The following is a 26,378-nucleotide window of genomic DNA, read 5'->3' on the forward strand; positions in this document are numbered from 1 at the left end:
ATATTTATAAATCGTTTACTATGTAAGGTCCTACTGATAATAATTATGCAATTTTACACAATTTAGAATCGTTCATTAAAAAAAAAAATATATATATATAACAAGCTGTATAAAAATAATAATAAATTGGTAATATAATAATTAATAATAATAAATTAACTATATTAATATTCGTAATGAACACATAATTAATAGTAAACAGTAGCTAGTTAAAAATAATTAATTAATCAGTTTACAAATTCGTGTAAAAAGTGGGTCGTGTAATGCAGAATAGGTGAATCACATTCGGTGGTGGTCGTGGCCGGCTATGTTTCCGACCCTGACGAACAACCATCGTTGTCTCTTGAAACGTGTCTTTGGAGATGCTGTTGAAGTGGATGTTGAGACTGTTGCGCAGTCTCTTGCTTCCATTTTGTCACGTGATGTGAGTTCTTGTTCGCTGACGCTGCTTGTTGTTGCGCCTTTGCTTCCTCTTCTTGTTGCATTCTCTTGTGTTTCGTTCTTCTATTTTGAAACCAAACCTTCACCTGGAATAAAAAAACTTCAGTAAATTTGTTGTATAATTTAAAAAAAATTATATGTAAAGATTTATTAATTTAAAATATTTCGACTCTTGGATTCGAACCTATCTTAATTATAAATTAAATGCACAAAAGCATAAATGCACTTAAAATGCATTAAACTGCATTAAACATCATTAAATTTTGAAATGAAGGAAAGATGAAATGATTTTAACTTTACAAAAATTATCTTAACAGTATAACATAGAAGTCTACTCCTTTTTATAAAATTTCTTATTCATTTACTGAAAAAAAAATCAATTCGAGTAAACCAATCTACTTAATCCAGTAAAACGAAATGAAATTTGGAACATAAAGGAACGAAATGTTAGAATTTTCATATTATACTCTTCAATAGGTTGCCTGAAAGGGCCAAGTTTGTTTACTTCATATTTTTTTGGGTAATACTAAATATTTTATAAAATATTTTTATCCAGATCATTTATGAGCTAATAATCTTAAAAATAAGCCGTTATATGCTAATAAATTCTAAACGAGTTAATATAATTGAAATTGTTTAAACATTTTTTTTTTTTTTTTGGTCCGTAACTCATTCAATTTTCATACTGCTAAGGTAGATGCACAGAAATAAGGATTATTTAACATCTGTAAAATTCACATGGATAATTCGGTGTTGAGTTTTCAGTATAGTTTATAGTAGATGACAATTTAGAGCAACAATAATTTTGCCTACCGTATACTCTAATGGATTTTAAAAAAGACCTATAAATTTATAATTTTACAGTGGAAGTTTTGAGGACTTGGAAATCAAAAAAATTCCGTTTAACTCTTCTCAAAATCTTTTACGAATACTAGTAACATATTGAATGCAAAATCGAGATATCGATATATAATAGATAATATCTATATGGTTAAATTATTTAAAAACTTATGTATTTTAGTCGTTTGTTGCAGAGAGATATATATGCTTATCCGGATAACAATACCAGCCTACCTTAGAATCCGATCAACCGAACTCTTCGGCTGCATCAAAACCAACATATATATCAATAGCTGTCATTCTAATCAGCTGTCAATTACATTCCTGCTACTGACATCCCATCTTTTTTTTTAATAGGAGGAAGAAAAAGCTCTGCCAGCCTTCGCCAGACTTGTTCTGACGGCAAGGGCGAGGCTCTCACCCGCTAAAAAACCTCCTCCTCTAGTCACGCAGGGAACAGACCTAATCCGTATGTACACAGTCCCTGCGCAACCACACGGGCGCTCTTGTCACCGATTTAGAATAGCCAGAGCAAAGTCCCCAGGGGATCATTGGTGAACGACGACTCCGAGGAGCCCCCGCCGCCAACCTCCTAAGGCTGGCCGCTCATAGCTGTCCGACATGCGATCTTGGGTAATAGAAGATTACCCATTGGAAATCCCAGTTGCTAATCAAAAATCAGCACGTACACATTATATCCATCTGAGGAACAAAGGGGGAGCCAAACTCCTTTTAGCGGTTGACGGCTTTCAATTGGGAGTCATACTTCGTGTTGAATTTATTAAAGAATTCAACATTTGTTGTTATGATTAGAACTAATTTGGAAATCACCTATAGCTTTGGAAACGACCAATTCCTACTCCGGTACTATCACTAGTGTGTTCAAGTCGTTCCACCGATGAAAAACTAATCACAGAGATCTAAACAAGCACATAAGTAATTACTAAGTGGAATGGTATCTACGTCTGGCCAATAGAGCCACAAGGTAGCGGGGTACCATTTACAGTATCAGGTTGAAACACAAGATGACCTGGACAGTTCAGAAAAGCCTTCGGTTTTAAAGTAGGTTAAATTTCCAGCTACCCATATAACACGAACAACCCCTACACCTATAAGACCAAATGCAATAATCTTAAACAGAGGATACTTTGATTTCTATTGACTGGGATCTAATAGCGGTACGAAGTACCAGAAATCCTCATTAGTTTCCGCATATGGATCAGCTTGCTGATCACGAAGCCGAGTCACGTGGACTTTGAATTCAGTCCCATTCACTATATCCGATAGATCCAGTGTAGAGGAATCCTGATTCCCGTAGGGGAAGACACCCACCTTGTGACGATTCTGGTCGCCCCACTACCTCCATCAATCTATCCCTGATGGGCTTTACTGGAAGTTTATCTTATTGACCCTCTAACTCTTACATGTCATAGTCATCAGTGCGGCCTCTGTCAGAATGCCACTGATGAAAATGCCTCGGTAGACATTTCCATTATTGTTTTAACTTAACTTTTCTATCCCCTTTGTTGTAGGCTCCTACAAACATTTTCGCTTACTTGCTGTTAATTTGTAGTCCTCTCAACTATTTAACCGTTTCGTGAAAGAGCGATTCCCGCGCTTCACTCTAACAACGAAGGGGCATGTAATAAGAGAATTATCTTAAGTACATAGTTGTATTATTTGTGACATCGTAAAGTAAAAATCCCTTGAAGAGTTCTGTTATTGTTAATTTGTATTAGTCAATTCGTAAAACACACTTAGAGATAAATAATACTTATTTTTTGTTTTAATTGTGTAGAATAAATTCTTTTATTTTCCTGGCATTATAGCTCTAGAATTAAGCTGCAAGAAGGAAAGTAACGGGTGATGGATTTTTTTCCATTTCTCAACCTTTCATGATCCAGGAATCCCAAAAACCATAAAAAGTAACGGATAATTTTCGTACGTATATAAATGTATCATATATTTATGTGTTAGAAGTTTATTAACTTTTGACTGGATAAACCGATTTTGATGACATTTTGTGCAAAGACCCGTATACAAGGGGCAATTTATTGATAACATTTTGTGGTCGATATCTCCAGGGAGTAGGGTAAATTGTTTTTTGTGGTCAGTTTTTTCCAAATTTTTCAAACATAGCTTTATTTTAGATTAAGCTCAATACATATAAGTACGCTTATCTTACCATTGTTTTAAATTTTGACCCCAAAGTTCTCCCCCTTTCCCAAAACTTTAAATAACTATCTTTTTATTTATTGCATACGTTTTAATGTAATGTTTTTTAATGTTCTACTATACTAGTAGTATACATAGTAGTAATGCAAACGACCCCAAAAAAAGTATATTTTAGGGGTAATATTTAGTCGATCAAAATTTAAAAATATCGATTTTTTTAACTTTAAAACTATTTTTTGTTTTATTTTATTTTATCAATTTTTTCACCATATAAGAATTAATAACCTATGACAAGATATATTACAGCTTCATTGTCAACTTTTTAAAATTATGTCTACGTGATAATTTTTTAATATTTTATTTTATTTTTTATCTTTTCGTTTTTATAATCAATTATTTATCACAAAATTAAGATTTTTAATACAAAATCTAAAATCATGTTTTCTTTATTTTTTTATATACACGCCAAATTACAAAACAATTTTGTGTGGTAATGAGAAAACCAATTTATGTAATGTTTTTTTTTATCGTAATTTGAAATATGCATATTTATTTTAATAATACAAATACAAGTTAGGCTACTTAACACTATATTATACGTAGTAGCAAAAGTTAAATAACAGCTTAGAATTTTGTAATAAACCAACAGTTCATAACATTTTATTTGATCGGATATGGTTCAGCTCTGTGGTTACAAGAAGCAATATCCAAGCAAGTATAAGGCATTAACAGAGTAATAATCTAGTAGTATAGTAACAGAGTGAGCCTAACTCCGGTTAAAAGCAGGAGGGAGTTTAAGTTGCATTAAGGGAAACCACCCTTTGAAGAACAACCAATCACCACTCAGAACTACACCTCCGGGAGGCCGGATTAATAGAGCCAATCTAATAATGTAATCCCTTTATACACATACGACGAGGTTCTGTACGTGCTGTCTCGTTCCCTATGTTTCCCGTTCACATACATACATTTTCAACTGCATCCCCTACACTTAACAACTGTTCCGCTTTAATATAATGATCGTAATCCTAATATTTTTCCAGTAAATTGCATAAACAAAAAATATAGTACATAAAACATTCTTTGTGTAGAATAGAAATAAATAAAACAAAAAAATAAATGAAGCCCGAATTAATATAACACTATTAACTAAAATTTGCTACTAGTTAAAGCACCATAACACTGAAATAAGATTATTTTATTAAAATCAATTTTTAATGGCTTTTTTCACGTTTTACGTTAACCCTTTTACAAAGAAAAATTTCTGTAGGAATGATAAATAGAGATATTAGAATATGCTTAAAGGAAAATCTAGAAGTATCTGATTACTCTTTTTTATTCATAACAATAAAAATGTAATGCAATAATAAGAAAATTCTGAAAATCTACATAGGTTTTAAAACTTTGAGAAGCCTACTACTACAATTGGCAGTATTGAAACATTAATTGATTTAGATAAAGGAACACATGTTTTAACTAGAAATTCCTTAAAATAAGTCTGCTTCAACGTCAAAAAAGTATGGAAAAAGAAATGTTTATATTAAGTAGTTGTTTCAGTCTTCTAGGTTTTTCACTTTTATCAAGCAGGTTTAGATTTTTATTTTTTACAGTTTTATACTACAACAGTTTTATAATATCCACAGTTATACTAACTTTTGATATTATATTAACCTTAAAATTATAAAATTACAGTTTTTCTTTACAAAATGAGGCAGATTAATACAACACAGTAAAAATAGTAATTATGAATGAATCGCTACTTAGAAGATAAAATAGAGATTACTGCAAAAGATCCAAATGAGGATTACGAAAAAACATTCAAAAATTATAAAAAAAGATTAATATAATTTTTTTTTAATATCTATTCAAGTCTGTCATGGGAAGCAAAGAGACTCCTTCCCGTCTATCCTGGGACTCCGTCCTCTTGACCTAACCTGTGTTTATTAAACTCATGTTTGTGAGAATAATATTGATAAATAAAATTAAAGCCTGTTATAAAAAATATGATTGTATTGTAATTTCTTAAGAACAACACATTGGTCAGTACAGGACCCGAAACTCTGAGCGATCTGAAGAATGCGGTTTTCAAAAAAGTCGGCTAACTTGTTAAAAATAGTAGTTATATCTGGTTATCATACTTCATAGGGTAAAATGTATTTTGTCCGGTTTTTAGCGTTACCCGAGAAACACTGCTAGGAAGCGACTGTATTTCGTTTCTCATTTTTTTTTTTAATTTTTTAATTTATTTTATTTTATGTTTTTTTTTAGTAAAGTAAATTGGTGGAAGGAGCAGCCAGTCACGTCGTACATACTTTAATAGTGGCAGTGGCTGTGTTGGTTGAGCTGCCGCATTATACACTGCGACACCACTAAACAATCGAAATTTTAAAAAACCGAAAAAGGTTTTTAGATATTTATCTAAGTATTTAAAACACTAAATCTAGTGAATATCTCGTTTAGTATAATTGGAAATGGGGAATATTTGCAATCCTAAAAAATATTTTTATTTTTCTTCCTCCCCGTTCGAGGTCGAATTTCGAGAAATCTAGAAATAGGTTTTTAGATATCTATATGAAAATTTAATTTTTGGTAAACATAATTTTACATGAAAATTTTAGTTTTTTTTCTTTTTTGTGTATTTAAGTGATAAACAAGAAGGTTGGCAATTTGATTTACTGTATAATTAAGTAATCGTATTTTTTATGAAATTTTAAGCTTTACTTTTCACCAATGGATTAATATTTTTATATTTCTTTTTTGTAACAAAAGTTCTTCTGGTGGCGCTTTGTAACTATTTCATACCATATATATGGACATAAATTTAACTGAAGAATTACATTGTTTATGAAGATTAATACTAAGATAAATACTAACTACTTTATGAAGATTAATACTAAGATTAATACTAAGATTAAGATCCTTAGGATTAATACAATTTCATTTTATAGATGAAATTTTTAATTAATCAATAATTAATTAGTTGTTCATGTGTTTGTATCTTATTAATTAGAAATTATAGTATAAAAAATATATACTGCATTATATATATATATATATATATATATATATATATATATATACACACACACACACACCCGTGTCAAAAAAACGGGAACTTTTGAAATGCCTAGTGGCAGCCTTGTACAATTGGATGGACTGCTTTATTCAGAGGCAACCTTGTCACTCAGTCATCATGGAACAGTGAAACAGTCAAAATGTGCTTGGCCGTAAAAGTTTTTGCGATAGTTTAGAAGGTACACAGAGGGAGTTCCGACAGCGTTACAATTTAGGGCGTATTCCATAAAAATACGTGATAAAAACTGGATTAAAAATTTTGAAGATTGGATCGGCTCTGAAAACGAAACTGACAGAACGACCAAGAAGTGCTTGTACTTCTCAAAATATTGAGGCTGTGCGCGTTTCAGTCGTACAGAGCCCACGATGTTTAATTTGTAAACAAACAGCCGAAGTCGGGTTGTCCCGAGATGATGTTCGACGAATTCTTCATTTCGATTTAAAATTGCATCCTTACAAGTTACAGATCGTACAAAAACTGAAGGAGAACGTTCACCAGTTTAGCTTTGATTTCTGTCAATAAATTATGGCTAACATTATATGTATAATGAATTTAATAATGAGAACAATGAATTTCTGAACAGGTTGTGGATGTCAGATGAGGCATATTTCAATCTCACAGGTTACGTGACAAGCAGAATTGTAGTTACTGGGCAAACTCCAAAGAATTGTAGTCAAAGAGCAACTCCAGTGAAGTTCATGAACGTACACAGCAGCGAGGTAACGGTATGGTGTGCAGTTTAATCACATGGGGACATAAGACCATACTTTTTCGAAAATGAGGTGTAGATCACGACTATGGTCACTTCAAATCAGTATGTTCACATGGTGCAATCTTTTGATGCACCTGCATTGAACAATTTTCCACAGGAAGAAGTCTAGTTTCAACAGGATGGTGCGACGTCGCATACTGTAAGGCAATCGATGGCAGCTGTGTGAGAATTATTCGGTAACCGTGTAATCTCAAGATTCGGTGATATTCCCTGGACTCCAAGATCACCGGATTTTTCAGTTTGTTAATTTTTTTCTTGTGAGGATACCTTAAGAGTGTGGTCTATAAGAGTCAGCCAAAGACACTAGGTAAATTGAAACAAGAAGTTCAAGACAAAATTCGTGTCGACCCAGCTAAGATGTTTCAGCGAGCAATGGGGAAACTCAACGGCAGATTGACAGCGTGCATACGTACAGGAGGATACTATCTACTTGACGTAATTTTCTAAAACTGATATTAGGTTTTTGATGATTTGCTCTTTCATAGTTTTTAATTTTAATGAATAAAGTTACTGTCAATAAATTTTTTTGTTGCGTTTTTCAAAATTTCTCGTTTTTATGTGTCACCTGTATGTATGTATCTATGAATACATAAATATATATACAAAATCAATAAAATTAATAGAATTATTTATATTCTCACATTTCAGATTAATTTTGCCCACACCCGAAATCTAACAGTTTTTCCGTACGGATTTTTCTAGAGATAAAGTTTTTCAAGATACAGGTTTTATATAGATACATAGATACATTAGTTTTTGTGATATGGGTAACGTTTTTGTAGATCTATCTATATTTTAAATAAAACTAGAAAACATATAAATTAATATAAATTTTCAATTAAAAAAATAAAACTAATAAAACCCATTCCAATTAAAAAATCCCTTTCGGCACGCCGGAAGGCGGAGGTAGATTACACCGGTGCTAAGTAGGGGATAAAAAAGATTTCCACCTTAAAGTTAAGAAAAATTTCAAATTTGCTCAATACGACAATGGTTGCATGAGAAAAAAGTTTCTCATGTTTAGCGTACGGCAAGCCCAATCTTCTTACAATTCCAACATTTTGGTCAACTCTTGCGGTAAGGGTTGGTCATATCAAAAATTGTTTCAGACAGAAGTTTTAGGTAGAGGACTATCCACCGCTTTAAGCTGATTCGATACTATGGCTATTAAGGGAGGTATGATTTCTTTTGTCTTCGAAATCCCATTATTTCCACCCCATGGGCCAATGGTTGGTGATATAAAAAAAATTTACTTAAATCAATTTTAGACCCTTATCCAAAAAAATAGTAGGAACTTTAAACTAATTCGATATTTTACTTAATGAGAAAGTTACATAGAGATATTTTGTTGTTTTTTTTTTCGAAAAATCCCTCTCATTTTCACCCCCATGGTTTGATTTTGGTCGTTAACAAATACGACCGAGATTTTGGGATGAGTTATGTTTAGGGACATTTTGAAAGTGATTGGCGCAAAATTACGGCAATTATCGTGTCTATAAAGAAAGAGAAATATATATATAAACCTTTTAGCCGACGGTGGTTTTGGGGCCTGGGGGATGTCAAAATTTTCTGGAAGTCGAATCATGGAACCCATTACAATAGGTAGCTTTCTTATGAAATCTACTTAACAAAAATAATACCTAAAAAATAAAAATAAATAATACTAAATAAATAAAAATACTCTTTTATTTTTATTTTATTTCACTTTTTGAATTCGGCTCCGATTAAGGATTAGTAGATTATTGTTAGCTATTTTTAATTTAAAATAATTATTTAATTATGTTATGTTTTTTCTTTATATTTACGATTTACTTTGGAACAACGGAGGTAAAGTATAATTTTTTTTAGCTCTTGAATTGACGTTTTTGTTGTGTGTCATAATCATGCGTAATGCACTATTATTTCGTTTAAATGTTTTTCCTTTGTAAGACTATTAAATTTTGTTAATAATTGTTTAATATCAATCACACTATACAAATATATTTATATTTAACTAATATTTTTAATAAAATTATAAGTTATATATATATATATATATATATATATATATATATATATATATAACTTATAATTTTATGAATAGATGAACTAATTTTATGATATTATTATCAACTATAATAATATAAATATATATATTATTATTATTATTTTTAAACGAATTTATAATAAATTAGATTAGGGATAAACAGAAGGCATATAATATTTAGAGTGCATATCAGAAATTATGTTTTCTCAGTTTTATGATAAATGAAGAAAAATAAAAGAAAAGCTCTTCGGTATAATTTAAAACGAAAATCTTTTCTGTTTCAAAAGAGTATTGTCTAAGTGGAGTGAAGATTTGTAGCAGGGTGAATAAGAGGGTTGCCGAGAGAGCGTGTTTGCCTGTATAATGAATATCTGCGGAACGTCGATGGAACAGGGGTGTTGTGCTAACAGTTTCCTAACGACATAGGGCAGAGAAGGATAGCGCGCATTAATAAATGACTCGATAAGGGGAGCACTGCTACGTCACCATGGCGACGCAACGTCCAATACGGCGCTGGATAAAACATTCCCGGCCGTTAAATGGACCAATGAGAGCTCCTGTAATTCCCCCCATCGCTAGGGGACACTTAATAGCCCAGTTGTTTTTAAAGCGGGGCACTGTTTACTTCTCTAATGGCCGATAAGATGGAGTGAGATTAACTGCCTTATCTTGCACAAGCCAATTTATTTTTCCATTAAAATATTATACTTGGGCTCCTAACTCGGATTAAACTCCCCCCCTCTTCACCGCTTCCTTTCAAAATAAACACTATTCCCTCTTCCAGATACACTCATTCTCTTCCCGTTTCCTTTATTATTATTATACAGTACAAAGATCCAAAAATAACATAATTATAATGTCTTATGTTTTTACTGAAGCGCCAGATGGAATATACAATCCCATTATCATTAGCTTATAATGAACTTGAATCTTCATTATCTTCCATATAAACTGATTATTATATCATTGTTAAATATTATTATATCATTGTAAATAATTACAATAATACTAACAATAACAGTAAATCAATGTACCTTTGCCAACAAAAGGTTCGGTAACCTAAACTTATTTTCCGTTTTAAATATTTATCGCACCAAAAAAAATAAATAACTGAAAATATTTTAATAATCTATAACTAGCCTTTTTTCATAAAAACTGAAATTTTATTTGTGTAGTAAGCATATTGCCAAAATATTATTTTTTTTGAACGTTTCATGCACAGAAAATTGAAAAACGTTTGTCCATGAAGGTAAATTCTATGTTTATCTATTTGACAAACATATCTTTTAAGAATGACTGAACCGATATTAGCGTATTATTTTTTTAACGTGATTTAAGCGTGATTGAGGCCGATTTTTTTGTAAACGTGATTAAGATTTCTTAATACTGGGTTTTAATGTCTTAAACGAGATATTTTTTAATACTGGTTAGATCAAAAGTCCAGTAATATTTTTAACAAATCACATTGAAAACAAAATTTTATTTTTATTTATAGAATTGTAAATTAATAGTAATAATTGTTGAATTATTGTTATTAAGGTAAGTACGTGATAATCATTAACATTTTTGCATATCTCAAATCGTTTAACGGCATTTCGAAAAATACATTCTGTAGAGAAAAATGTATCTTGTATTCGATTTGAAGACTATAATAATAACTTGAAACAGAGAAGAAGCTAATAAGTAATTAAACATTTAGGCAGATTGTACCAGAATTTTATTTAGGTTATAAAATTACAAAATTTGGAAGACAGTCATCAAAAGTTGACTGGCACAACCAAGGAAAGCTTTCATGCAAAAAAGTAGTCTGCTAATACAAAATATACATCTAAAAATTAAAAGAAATTCTTAGAAATATTTATTAAGTACAACTTTTTATGAGAATGAAACAGAGAAAATAGTAAAACAGGAAATTAAAAGAATAGAGATGAGGTGGTACAAGAGAATTTAAAAAGTTAGATTTTTTCAATAAAATTCAAAATGAAGAGGTCTTAGACGAAAAAAGAAAAATATGATAAAATATTGTAAGAAGAAGAACTGCTTTGGTGAACACAACAATCAGGTTTACTTAATTTGATCATAGAGCTGACGAACAGAAAGTAAAAACTATAGAGGAAAAGAAGATTACAATACGTAAAACAGTGAGGATGTAGAGGTAGTAAATATGCTGAGGTTAAACGACTAATACACAAAAACAGAAAGGAACAGAGAATAATATTATACTAGTAAAATGACTGAGCCCAGAAAGTAAAAGAAATTAAAAAATAAATGATATCGGTCTTTAAAATAATTTCTGATAAATTAAAATTCTTAATGAAAATATAGTTTAGATCTAGCGTTAATATTCATTACCATAAAAGAAGAATGTTTAAAAAGTGTTACCGATATTTGTCTGATCCTTTTAAAATTAATTTTTAATTAAAAAAAGAAACACAGGAATACTAAAATACAATGTTCAAAAAGTCCTGCACTAAGGCAAAATTCTGATATTTCTCTTTTGTTTTGTCAGGTTACAGGTGTATTAATGCTATCGCAGGAGGAACCTGTGAAAATCATCCTGTTGTGTGGGCATTAAGGTTTACATAGTGATGTTTGTAATGAGTTTATTCGACGTCAACCGGTAATCAGATAGCGCTGTGGGAAGGTTTCTTGATAAGTTTAAGGAGACAGGTAATGTTGTCGATTTGCCCCGATTGGGAAACCAACGGGTTGATGACGCATTACAAGAAGCTGTGATTGTCAAGATCTTCAGTTCAAAGAAGTTAACCCGTCGACCGACCAGGAACTGGAATGTACCTCGATCCATCGTTCACGATATCCCGAGGAAGGAAAACCTTCACCCTTTTAAACCCCAACTCCTGTAACACTTAACAGAAGATGATCCTGATCTTATGATGGAAATATGTGGGTACTTTTCGGATGAGAAGATTCCCTGTACTGTTTTAAAATGAGGCTAATTTTTAAACGAAAGATGAAATCAAGAGATAAAATCCACTGATCACAGAAGAACCTCCGTCAATACGACCCTTCCATATAGCAGGGGTTTAATGGGTAATGAGGAGGTATGGCATCTGGAATGATGGTATCACTGGCCCTTCAAGGAAATTTGAACGTTTAAAATACTTGCAAACGCTTTGAGAATTGCTGATGACAACGCTGGATATCACCGGAGAGCGTCCGGAATAGTTGACGCAAGACAAAGCTTCACCATAATACGCAAATGCTTATTTAATGTTTCATCTAGCTAGATGAAACCTTTCCTGAACAGTAGATTGGTCACAAAGGACCTGTTCAATGTGCTCCATGGTCACCAGATACGAATATAGTGGACTTTACATTCTAAAGGTATCTGAAGTCAAGAGTGTATAATGTGAAAATTTACCCACCTGTGCATTAAGATTGAGAACGAATGCCATGCCGTAGACAATCATTATAGACCCAGGGGCTTATATTACCTGAAATTCTTCTGCCTACAGGCTTATCTATAATTTGACATATTGAAAAAAATACTATGATTTCACTTACGGTGCGAGACTTTTCGGACAATCTACAATGTTCGAACTTCAAGCTACTTAAAATTTTGAAAAAAAGCTTAAAATAAAAAATAATCTATGAAACCAATATTTTTAATTTTATAGTTTTATTTAAATCATATATATATATATATATATATATATATATATATATATATATAAAGTTATAATCAGAACAGTTGTAGGCAGCTTTACTTGAGGAATTGATACTCCAAAAATAGCGTTGTCATCTACAAGAATAGTTAACATATTATGACAAGCTTTTAAAGGAAAATAATGAGTGAAGTGTTTTCCCAAAATATATATCAGTGAACGGAATATGCTGTACCATATCACCATATTAAATCCACTTAAACGCAGTTGATATTTGATTATACAAGTAATACGCTTACTCTGTTAATCTCAGGAATTTGCTACGGTTAAACATCAATACCAACAAAGAAAGCTATTCTATTTGGCGACTTTTATACATCACTTGCTTTACATGAGTAACAACTATAAGAAACACTGGAATAAATAAAAAAAGAAAAGAGATATCTTAATATTACCGTTTGAGTGAGTAAACAATTCATTAGATTAACTATTCCCAATCAGTTACGTTAAGTTAATTATGATATACGATGTACATCGCATTGTTATGGCTGTGATTTATAAAAAAAAGAAAAAAACCGAGATTTTTAGTTATTAGATTAATTTTTAAAACGGATTTGTTATATTATTTTACAATATTTGAAAATAAGCAGTAAGCAGAGATTATTGGAAGATTTTTTTTTCATTTCTATAACAGAATGAAAAGAAAATACTATGATTATGGTAGATTTACATGTTATAATCTCCTCAATATAAATAGAATCCATGCAATTTTCTCGTATGAAAAACAAATATGGAAAATTAAAACCAGCGGAGTTTTTTTTTTTTTTTAATCCGTATAAAGGTTACGGAAAAGTATTATTAAAAATATATATATAAGTATATATTACCATATGTAAGTGTGAATTTGCATGTAGACATGTACTTTTTGTTTTATTTTAATTTTAAAAATTTTAATTCGATCTTTAAATTTCGATTTTTTGAGGTGGGCGCAAAATTAATTAGTAAATCCACGGTAGTTTGTTTTTTATTTGGGATTAATTTTAAATTGAAATCTAAAATAGAGTAGTATTATTTTAAAATTGTTAAGATAATAATTAATGTTATCGTTTTTGCTAAGATCACTGTAGTTTCTATGTTTAGTACTGCTTACCTTTCATAGCATCACTTTTTTATCACTTTCTTTTTTAGTTCATCAGCTTTTATGCCCCCCCCCCCTGGAGCCAGACCCGAAACCAAGCATAAACACAGCTCCACGGAGTGCCATCTTCTCAAACTGCCTAGTCGAGAACTGACGTTCCCCCATATTGCCGGGACTCGGTCTTTAATTAGTCGCCATGCCTCTAATGAGACTCCGGTCTTGACCCCACTTCTCAAATGAGGAACCCCAAAGGGATCCCCCACCGAGACAACGGTCTTACTTTGCCCCCTCATCGAAGTCCAATCGGAACACTAAGGCAGTCCCTGTCCAATCACCAGCAATGGGACACCTAAGCGGCCCACCCCTCCCTATCAGGGCTATCCCAACCCAGGTCTTCCCCAAAACACAGGAAAAGCACCTCATTATTTGGTCCTGGTCCTGCAGCTGCGTCCCCCGAAAGAATGCTCCCGAGAATTACAAAGGGTACATTTGGCCTCCGTTGGCCAATCCTTACGTTGATGCCCCGCATTCCTTGTTGAAACAATGTCCTCGCCTATCGGGACCGTCGCAAGACCAAGCCCGGTGCTCAATCTCCCAATATCTATAGCAACGCTCCCTGCCTTCTTAAAACCGGGCAAGACACCTACCCAATATGGATGCGGCCGTCCTTCAGCAATTTATCCGCGAGTAGAGACGGAACCACCACTGTTGTCACTTTTGTATTCCCCAAATGAGGACCGCAGGGAGAGGACATCTATCGTCACTGATTCTCCAACCGTCTTGCGGATATTACGTACCAAATCCACCTCACAGTTAAAGGCGTCTACGTCCTTTATCAGCGAGTGATTTTTCACTTGTTGACGCGTTTCGAAACTACTCCATTGTCAAAAATTATTGGACTATTGTCAATACTTATTGTATTAGTACAATAAATTTTAACAATAGTACAATAATATTTTGACAATGAAGTGGTTCCGAATCGCGACAAGTGATAAAAAAATAAAGCTAAGAAAGGTAAGCAGTACTAAACATAGAAACTAGTATTATTACTTTCTTAGATTTTAATGAATCTTATTGAATTCTGTCTAATCCTTAAACATTTTTATTTTATAATTACATTTGTTACAGTAGGTGACAGGATCGAATTTCTTTTTGCTTAATTTTTTTTTTTAACAAATCATTATAGAAATGTTTTATACATATATATATATATACACACCGCAAAATCAGTTGATTTTCGAAGTTGAGAGTTGTAAGATTCGGGTTCTTGTAAAGTTGCTTTTATCTGGATTTGAATGCTAGATTACGGATACCGGTGTTCTTTGATGGTTGGGTCTCAATTAACCACATGTCTCAGGAGTGGTTGACCTGAGTCTCTTCCAGACTTCATGTTACCGGTACATTTACTATTGCACTGTAGCTATCAGGCCTGGCAAGCCGGTAGCTATAATTGCATTTGCCTATACCCACATTACAAAACAGCCAAATTTACCAACAAAGTAGTATTAGAGCGGGTCAAACCAGCCATGGTCCTTGAAGGTAAAATACTTTGGCTGAAGCTCTCGTACTTCGGACATGTCATGCGGTAAATTTTTTTAGAAAAATCAATGATACTTGGTACGGTCGGCGGCAAAAGGACACCTGGATGCCAAAGGACCCGTTGGCTTGATACCATCAAAGCTGACACGGGCATGGTCATGAAATTGTTGAAAGAAGCAGTCTAGGATAGAAACGAATGGATAAAACTTGTTCATAGAGTCGCCGAGGGTCGGATACGATTTAACGGATGGCAACACATGCACACATACCCAGACCCAGTAGTAGCTGGAAAACTAGCTGGAAAAAACAATATATATAAAACTTAATAAGTGTAATAATAATCTTCATCCTTATTACTGGAATTAAATTTTAAATTCTTTAAAATTTTAATCAACTCGTTGCCAGATTTATCGGTTTGTATACATCTGATAAAATTACATAATGATGAAATTTTATAAAAATGAATTGTTTGATTCTTTTCCATAATACTTTTGTAATCAAGGCTATATAAGTTTTTAAAAACTATATTTACATTTGTCTTCGGATATGCCATTTGTAAGCCACACGCTTAATATAAAATAAAATTATCTATAAAAATACTATAAATAATTTCTTACTAATTCTTAAATTTACATATATGTTTTACCGGTAGACGTCTTTATAAATGCAGGATCACTAAGACATTTAACATATATATACGTATACATAAGGTAATTTAAGTGATAGAAGCTTACTTTATGTTGGATACGCGTTATGCTAAAGAAAAATATTTTTATATCAAATAAAAAGGCATCATAACGGTATAAGGTTATAGACAGGTGTTTGGATTACAGTAGAAATACGGCTTAAGATTGGTTTCCGGTGAAAAAGGGTGTGTGTTTATTGCGATATAAGCCTGGATTGAGGTCCACAGTGGGGCACGTTTATGAAATGACACGTCAGGCGGGACGTAGCAGAATTCTATCGCGGGATTGAAAAATAATATTTACCCAAGCCATAGGGATGAGCGTAGCAATTCCGTTATGGATCAACTTTATATTATATATAAGGTGTTTGTTCTCGGCATCACTAAGAATAGATGGATTCCCCTTTCACCCTCATCGTATTCCATTCTTTGCTACTATTATAGCAAACTACCGTGCTCAGACAACAATTTTAATACATTATATTTTACTTATTATTTAAGGTGTACAACTATAAATTTTATGGCTTGGAAGTATATTATTTCATTCCAATAAACATATTATTATTTTCTAGATGGTTTTAAAATAATAATAATTAATTATTATGTTCTTTAAGCTGGCAATGATGTTGAATTTTCTCAAATTTTCTATGAACCTTAAAATTAAATCCTTTCCCAATTACACAACTGAAAAATATTATTAAGCTAATTATTTTATATATCTGTTTAACAATTTATTTTCTAAAAGAAAATAATGTAAATCTTCTTGTAAAGGTTTGTTAAACCATGGGTAAAATACAGACGATCTCAGCGATATCTTGACGTAGTGTATCTTAAAATATATAAAAACAAAATTAAAAACACTGCAAAATATTAATAATTTTTTTTTTTAAATTACGTCTGTCATAATGGTTGAAAAGCATCTCCATATTATTAATAAATCATTTACAAAAATATTGATGATAATAATAAACAAACTAAGATTAAATCATTAATAAAAACATAACAATGTAAAAAATTAATGTTTATTAGCATTTTAATTTCAAGATATTTTTAAATTATTTTGAAAATTAACCTATTTCAAAGAAAAAATAACATTAAATTGTTTATGACAACTTTTTTCTAATTTATTAATTCATTTATATGTAAATATTATTGTGATTTTAATCATTTATCTTCATCCTTTGAAATAAACTGGCATATAATATGACTTCCCCGAAATGTGTATAATTTTTTCAGATCTATGTTTTTATTTTTCTCCACATAAGCTTGATGATTGTGCATGGGATAAGGAAATGGAATTTTGTAGCGTATAAATATGCCATTCCTGACCATCCTTTTAAATATTTTTTTTTTTGGGAGGGGATGAATGGACATCGACTATTTCGATCATTAGCCCTCGTCACATTCTTTAAAAAAGATTTGAATCACCATCAGGTTCGTCATATGCAAAGATGTAAAACGCCCTTACATTTTATTTAAAAATACCAAAATTATCAACACAGAACATTTAAACACAAGCACTGAGAATACTTACAGGGTGTAAGTATTGTCAAAAGTTAAAAAAATATGCCTTCAAGAAAGACAAGTAATCTTTCTTATTATTCAAAGTCTGCTAAAAGAATGAGAGTATCTCGGTCTCAAAAACAGCTAGAGTGCGTGATTCTCGGTTAGCGGCTGATTGAGAGCGCTATGTCCAGACTCGAACTGAAATAAATTTGCAACGGGAGTTGCAGTTAAATTCCTCACAAGTTCATACTTATGTCATTGTAGAGCTATCATAGTCATATAAGTATAGAAGTGGTACTAGGTATAATATACAGAATGCGTAGGTCGATCATGGACATTGGTGATCATGACAGAAGTATGTACGTATTGTCATCCTTGGAAATGGGAAGGGGAACCAAAAGAAATATGTTCGTCAAAAGCAGGAGCGTATATGAACTTCTGCGTCAAAAACGAGGGAAATATTGGAGGAAAGGGAGCTTTTCAGGTTTTAATTGTTATTTATTAGTATTATTCTCACTACAATTAGGAAACGAACAGGGGTCAAGTGGGTGGATCCCTCCTGGACCCCTGCTAGTGACCGAATAATTTTCTAATAAGAATAAAATAATAAAATTTATTTTATTTTTACTTATTTTTATAAGTAATAAAAAAAAAGGTTCATTAACTGATTTGTAAAATCAGTAAAAACAGAAAGTAAAAATAAAATAAAATTAATTAGCACATCTCTATGGCTAGGTACTTTATTTTAAGGCATTTTAAAATATAAAAAGAGTAATTCAAAACATCTACATTATAATACTTTTAGCTATTTGAACAAGAAATTAATTATTTTAAATATTTAAAAATAATTTTATTATCTTTAAATTACATATTTAAAAAAAAAATTGAGTCGATCAGTTGAAATCATAAAAAAAATTTCACAAATTTATTTTTAAAAATGTACGTTAAAGCAACCAGAAGTTAAAAGAAAAAAACATTGATAATATTTTTACGAAACTTGCTAAATTTAATTTAGTCGATCCGCTCCAATTTTAAAATGTCAATACCAAATTTTATTATTTTAGGTTATTATTTTCCCTAAAATAATAACTAAATATAGGGTAATACAAATAAACATTGGCATATACATATGTTAATCTACATTATACTCAGTGTACCCGAAAACGTTAAAAAATATCAAATTTCGATTAAGAGTCATTTTTGAAAAAATTTCAAATATACTGAAATAATTTCGTCTCATAACACTATTTTCTAACAATGTATATCTTCTTAAACATTTCTAAAAAAAAAAAAAAAAAAAAAACAACCGGTAATATATTGAGAATAAATGACAAATTTTCATTTTATATTCTGATAGATAATAAAACATAATAAAGAAATTCATCAAACAAATTTAATTACTGCTTACATTAAGTGCTTTTTTGTTTGTTTTTTTTAATAATTGTTTACTAACAAGAAATGTGCTTTGTTTTTTATATTGATTACTTCACAAGTATGTTGTTATCAAGATAAATTTAATTGTAATAAAAGATTTATAACTTTAATTATGAGAAAGATTTAATTGTTTTAAAAATAGATACCGAAGAATACATTAAAATATTACTTGCAATTAAACTATATTTAATAATAATAATTAAGTGTTTTAACTTGATATACCATTATCAACTTTTAACCTAGACTTTTATATCTATTTCCAGCATTAAATCACTAGCAATTTGTTACTAAATTACTGTAAAATCTTCTACAACACCGTGTTTAAAACAGTATGAAAAACTTATTTAAAAAAAAAAAATATATATATATATATATACATATAATAAAAAGACATATTTTACTTTAAAATATTACCTTTATTAATTTCTTGGGTTAACCAATCATTTATACAAACTAATAAATTAAATATACAACGTTTCAGTTAGAATTCTCTAAGCTTCCTCGGGTGACAATACACATTCATACAAAATTCTCTTACATACTGTATTACATACAGTATGAAACGTGTATTTAATTTAAAAGTTTGTATAGTTGATTGGTAACCCAAGAAATTAATAAACGTAATATTTTTAAGTAAAATATGTCTTTTTATTATATTTAATTCTATCCAATCAAGAGGAAAATAAACTTAAATAAAAATACATTTAAGTTAATATATATAATATATATATATATATATATATATATATATATATATATATATATATATATGTCAGAATACCCTTCGCTTTTTTCATTTATATATTAGGAAAAATGTAAGACAGGAAATAAAATATAACAAAATATTTTCTTCTATAATTACTGGATTTTGTTTTTTTTTTCAAAAATTAAAAGTTCAATCCAAGAACAAGTAAAAGGCTCTTAAAACAAAAACCTCACCCATCTCTGAAAATCTGTAATATGACAATTGGAAAAATTGAGAACTAAAAACTACTGATAGTTAAAGCAGGTCTCCAACTGTTTAAGTATTTTAACTTATCAAATTTTCTAACTTAATAGCAACAAAAATGTAATTTTTACTCACTTTTATAAATAAATAGACTTCTGATAATTTTTTAAATCAAATAGTGTTGATAATTTTGGTGCATATATAGACAAAAAAATGTATTTTTTTAACTTTTTTAAATATACTCTCGCTCTCTCGCTCTCCCTCTTTTTCTCTTTAGTCTCCGAAACCACCGTAAGGTATTACTTCAAAGGATAATGTGTATGAATGTGAATGAAGAATAATAGTCTTGTACAGTCTCAGGTCGACCATTCCTGAGATGTGCGTTTAATTGATACCCAACCACCAAAGAACACAGGTATCCACAATCTAGTATTCAAATTCGTGTAAAAGTTTCAGATATACTGGGACAAAATATTGCTTAATAAAATTATATTAACATTGTCTAATGGTCCGTTTCATGTAACCAATAGAAATTCGAATGTTCCTTAATAGTTTTTGTCTTTTTTTTTTTTGTTTTTGCCATCACGATTGAAATTTCAAAATCATCTCTTTCATTAACAAACATTATATTTTTCAATTGTGTGACTATATGTAATTCTCTAAAGTGCTGATATTTTAAATAGTATTTATTAATTAATTAAATAATCATTTTTTAAATAAATTTATAATTTTTTTTTTAATATAAATTAATACAAAAAATATATAAATTTGTATTTTAATAATTATCAGGTAACGTCACAATAGTGCAATATTCCAGCCATAATTCTCTTTAATGGTGTGCAACTACAATACAAAAAATCCCTTTCGGCACGCCGGAAGGCGGAGGTAGATTTCATCGATGCTAAGTAGGGGATATAAAATATTTCCACCTTAAAGTTAAGAAAAACTTCAAATTTACTCAATAGGACAATGGTTGCACGTGAAACAATGTTTCACATGTTTAGCATACGACAAGCCCCATCTTCTAACAATTCCAGCAACATTTTAATTATTCCTTGGCGTAAAGGTTGGTCATATCAAAAATTGTTTCAGACAAACGTTTAAGTAATGCTTAGAGAACTAACGACCACTTTAAACCGATCGATAATGTGCCTATTAAGGAAAGTATGTTTTTTTTTTTTTGTCTTAGAAACGATATTTTTTCCACCCCCTGGGCCAATAGTTGGTGACATCAAAAAATTTTACTTAGATAAGTTTTAGGCCTTTAACCAAAGTATAGTAGGAACTTTAAACGAATACTTTTTTCTGAATAAGAAAGTTATAGCGATATATTTTTTTCTCAAAAGCCCCCATTTCCACCCCCGTGGTACGATTTTGCCCACTAACAAACTCGACCGAAATTTTGAGTCGTTATATTTTATGTATCAATTTCAAAGTGATTGGCGCAAAATTACTACAGTTATTGTGTTCACAAGAAAGTGAAATATATATATATACATAAACCTTTGAACTGAGGTGGTTTTAGGGTTTGGGGATGTGAAACGCGAAGATATGTCGAAATTTTCCGGAAGTCGAATCAAGGTACCCATTACAATAGGTAGCTTTCTTATGAAATCTACCTAAAAGTCAAGTAATCCACCGGGTCTGTCTACTGGTAAACTTGTCATAAATCACCTGATTTCGAAGTCGAATTTCTCAGGAACAATTCCTAATAACGGTAGTTGTCTTTATTCAGATTTGAATAGTAGATCATGGATACCGATGTATTTTGGTGGTTTGGTTTCAATTAACTTCACATTTCAGGAATGGTCGGTCTGAGTTTGTTCAAGACTGCAGTTTACCGGTACAGTTATATTACACTGATAAGTCATTAATGACTACTTGATGCGGCTACAAATAAAAGTAGTAAAAAAAAAGTCGAATTAGAATTTTGATATGTTCAAAGTTCAATTTTGCGTATGTAAAATTGAACGTTCAAAATTATTTTAACGTTTGAAATACAATGTTACACCTGGTGTACCACTAATGCAAGCTTTGCATGTAGAATTTTTAAGCACAAAAGGTAAAATAAATATAGTGAAAGTGAAAAACAAAATTTTATTATTTTTTGATATCACAATTTTTGAAACGACTGTATCTAAAACCATAATGTTTCAGTAACCATTACATCCAAAAGAAGTAAGTATTTTTTATCGTTACAACATTTGCAAATTACTTTAAATATATGTGGCAGTATTTAAAATTACATAATTTTTTTAGTTATATTTTCTGCGTGTTCAAATCTTATGAAGAAAAAATCTCACAAAAAGATTGAATTTCAGTTGCATTTAATTAATTGTAGCAATTTTATTTGGTTTTTTTTCTTCTCTTTATAACGTTTATGTATAAATTATATTTTTCCTTAAAAGCTTAAAGTTTTTCCTACCATAAAATGGAATATTTACAATGAGTTGGAAAACCTTCATTGACCGGGAGGGATTCAAAAATAAAACCTCTCAGATGAAAGTGGAAATTAAAATAAAATATAACTTTAATAGATACAGTTTTGGCATCCGTCCATTATTTGTATCACATACATTTATGAAAAAATCATTTGTATTCAAGTTAAGAAATAGGTAATAAAGGACAAATAAGGACGATTTATTTAATAGCGTGGGAGTGTAGGACAGTTTTATGTTTTGTTAAAATATTCCTGACATGATAGTGAATATATGTTAATTAAGATTTATTACAACTTACTCTGAAAATCAAAATCTCCGTAATTTCTCTACACAGCCTATTTGGGTTTTTCCGAACACATGACCTCCGGGTGAAAGGCTGAGACGCTAACATTCGCGCGATGGAGACCTTAGTTGTTCTTTAAGTTTTTAAAAGTTAATAATAGTGTAAATTGCACAATTTTCTATTATAAACTAATGCGTCTTCTCCTTTAAAAAAAGTGTAATTAAAAAAATATTTAATATCATTTCCATAATTTTTTTATGATAATTTTTAGAAAAAATCTTATGTAAGGATATTAAATAAATTTTACAAAATAATTTATGACCTCTTAAAAAAAGGGGGTAAATTACAAAATTGTTATTTAAGAAAAGGAAGTCGAAATCTTAAAATCTTATTAATAAATTTCCTTCAAAAAAATGATGTAATTTTATTCATTATAAAATACTGATCTTTTCCGTTTACAAGCAACTTTTTTAAAACTATATGAAAGTTTTAAAACATCTATACTCACCTAAATAATTCCTATAAATTAATTTTAACCCTCATTCTTCTGTTACAATTTTTATTTTTTTTTATTTATTTTTTTTTTTTTGATAAAATCGTATCTGGTCCAGATTCTAATGGTATTTGGTCCAATTCTCTTGGACCAGATACCATAAATAATTAATTAAAATTTAATTATAATTAAAAATCGATTAAAATTTTAAATCGATGAATAATTGATTTTTTCGGTTTAAATTTATTTGGCGATAATGATTATATAACGCTCATTTTTTGATTTTTTTTATTTAATTAATATGCAATCAATATTACAAAATTCATACCTTGTTAATAAATAAATACATATTACTTCATTATGTAATTAGTTTTTTAATACTGTAAATGTGATATCTGTAAGTAAAGTAAACATGCAAATAATACAATATTTAAATAAAGAATGTATGATAATTAAAATAAATTTCGTCTCGGCATTTTCCCGATCAGGCATAACATCTTTTCATACGCTACCAATTTCCACCGAACTAAGACCATAAATATTGATGTTGATGTCGGCTCTTTCACAACAACAACAACAACAAAAAATAAATAAAACAAATCTCTAAAGTTAATTTTATTAAAATAAATTAATTAATTTTAAAAAATCTACATTAGTAATCCCAACTAGCGATCGAATCGTTAACAAAATTCTAAAAATTCAACTACAAGACATTACACTTTCAGAAATTAAAAATATTAACTATTAATGAAAAAGATTCAAGAATTTTAGTTTTTCACTACGAATTTTTAAAATTAAAAGATAGATTTTGTGTTGAAATGTTTTTAAAATAAACTGGATAAAATTGGAAAATCTTCTAAAGAAAAGTTCTGGATTACTAGGTAACACATAAATATTTCCGTATTTTATTTATTTGATAATGTAGGAATAAAAACCGCTAAAAATAAGAAAGATAAGATTTTAGATATACGCAATTAAGGCTACAGGATATAATAAAAAATGTAGATTAAACAAATTTCATATAAGGGAATGGTTAATAAGCACCAAGTCAATGAAATGACTGATGATCACCTCACACACCAAAAAAAAAGGAAAAGAATTATAAAACAATAATAAAGATTCAAATCCACTTCTGTAAGATATAGCTTTTTTAAATTTTATTTTACATTTAATGTATTTTTAAATGCACTGAAATAATATAAATATAGACCGGTACAGGGTAGCTATTTCAATGACAGTATCTTATTTTAGTTTTGTTTGGTAATGAGGTGGTAGTTTGAGGGTTATTTTCCAGTTAAGAACTCGGAATAAATTTATAGCTTAAGTCTAGGATGCCCGAACATCGCCCTCGGTGATCCGAAGAAGCTCTGCGTATCGGGAGGGGGTCTCATGGTCCATTACACCCTACCGTTGCTAAGGCAACAGAGTTTTCGCGACTTCCTGTTTCCGTAGTAGAACATCCCCACCCTCATATCAACTCCCCTATTGTTCGTCAGCCGGGGTCGACATTACAATATCATCCCCAATAAAATCTGACTTTATCCATCCCCTTCCAATCGTTTTGAAACGGCTAAAAGGAAGAAACAAAGTTACATTATGCTTCGTAAATTTAATTCTAAGTTGTGTCATATGGTTTGTAAATATATTTTTATAAAAATATTTCAAAATAATTGATTTATGTTGAACTTACAAATAAAATCGCTTTAACCGATTCGATTTACGTCATAACTTTAATTAAAAATCAAAATTAAATAAATTTAGCGTTCTAACCGTAGAGGAACCGACTGATGTGTCAAAAATACTTGGTTTGAATTCCGGTTTAAAATAATTATTAAAAATATCATTGTTTTTTTTTTAATAAATAAATTATCTTAATTTTTTTATACTGGGTAAGGTATTAATATCAGAAGAAAATTCATTTATAATTCGAACGTCAAAACAATACCAAGATCCATGATATGATTTGACTTTATATTTTGAAATATTTTTACTTCTTTGTACGAAGTAAAGGAAGTATTGCGATCGCAAAAAATTCGGTTTCCTGATTTCAACAGAAATATCCATTTTGACCATCCCTGAATCCATTTTGACTAGTTTCGGCGTGACGTCTGTATGTACGTATGTATCTCACATAATTCAAAAACGATTAGCCGAGGATGTTGAAATTTTGAATTTAGGACTGCTGTAACATCTAGTTGTGCACCTCCCGTTTTGACTGCAATCAACTGAACCAAAAGTTTCCAAAAAAGTCTAAAATCCAAAACAAAGAAGGATTTTGGACTTAGTAACAAGCCCTCATTGAGAGCTTTTCAAAAGTGGTATTTATTTTCATTGGCTCCAGAGTTATAGCCAAATAAAATATTTATTTAATGAAATATTTGAATCTTAGAATGGGAAGGGCACATTGGTTCGTATCAGACGTCATCTCCTTATTTTAACTTTTTTTTTTTTTAATTTAAATATATTGATTTATTAATAATTATATACTATAATAATTAATAATTAACCTCATTGAAAAAAAAAAAAAGGTTTACAATGAATAATAATTCAGAAATAACAATAAAAAGAATATGAAAAAATATCAGACGTTTTTAATAAAATAAAATTTTATGTACTTTTCATTTTAAAAAAAAATTTATAAATATAATTTAGGCGTGCAAGGAAGTCATATGTATTCCACATCAGATTTTTTGAAATTAATAAACAAAGCTATAATGGATTCAATTTTAACAAAATTCATTCCGTTCTAGTCTAATCTTATTTTTTACTTACAAGTTGAAGTTTAATTACTAGCATAAGTATAAAAAACATGGGTGCTAGAACTTATTTCATTTCGTAACTTATTTTATTTCATCAAACGATTTGAGAAAATCTTTAAATATCCTTTTACTTTTACGTTACTATATTTTGCAATTTTTTTATAATTTTATTTTTTGTTTAAATCGAAATTTTAA

At 30.1% G+C, this 26,378-nt stretch overlaps 1 protein-coding gene across 1 annotated transcript in view; it reads right to left on the minus strand.

Moving 5' to 3' along the window:
- Positions 1–261: 261 nt before the first annotated feature.
- LOC142317601 (homeobox protein EMX2-like) overlaps positions 262–26,378 on the minus strand; it is a 41,732-nt gene continuing 15,615 nt past the window's right edge. The window contains exon 3 of the mRNA XM_075354157.1: positions 262–527. Within this exon, the coding sequence (XP_075210272.1) occupies positions 306–527 (222 nt within the window). The 3' untranslated portion in view covers positions 262–305. The remainder of the gene's footprint in view (positions 528–26,378) is intronic.

The sequence above is a fragment of the Lycorma delicatula genome, chromosome 1 (genome assembly GCF_047948215.1).
Source record: "Lycorma delicatula isolate Av1 chromosome 1, ASM4794821v1, whole genome shotgun sequence".
In the NCBI taxonomy this organism is placed as follows: domain Eukaryota; kingdom Metazoa; phylum Arthropoda; class Insecta; order Hemiptera; family Fulgoridae; genus Lycorma; species Lycorma delicatula.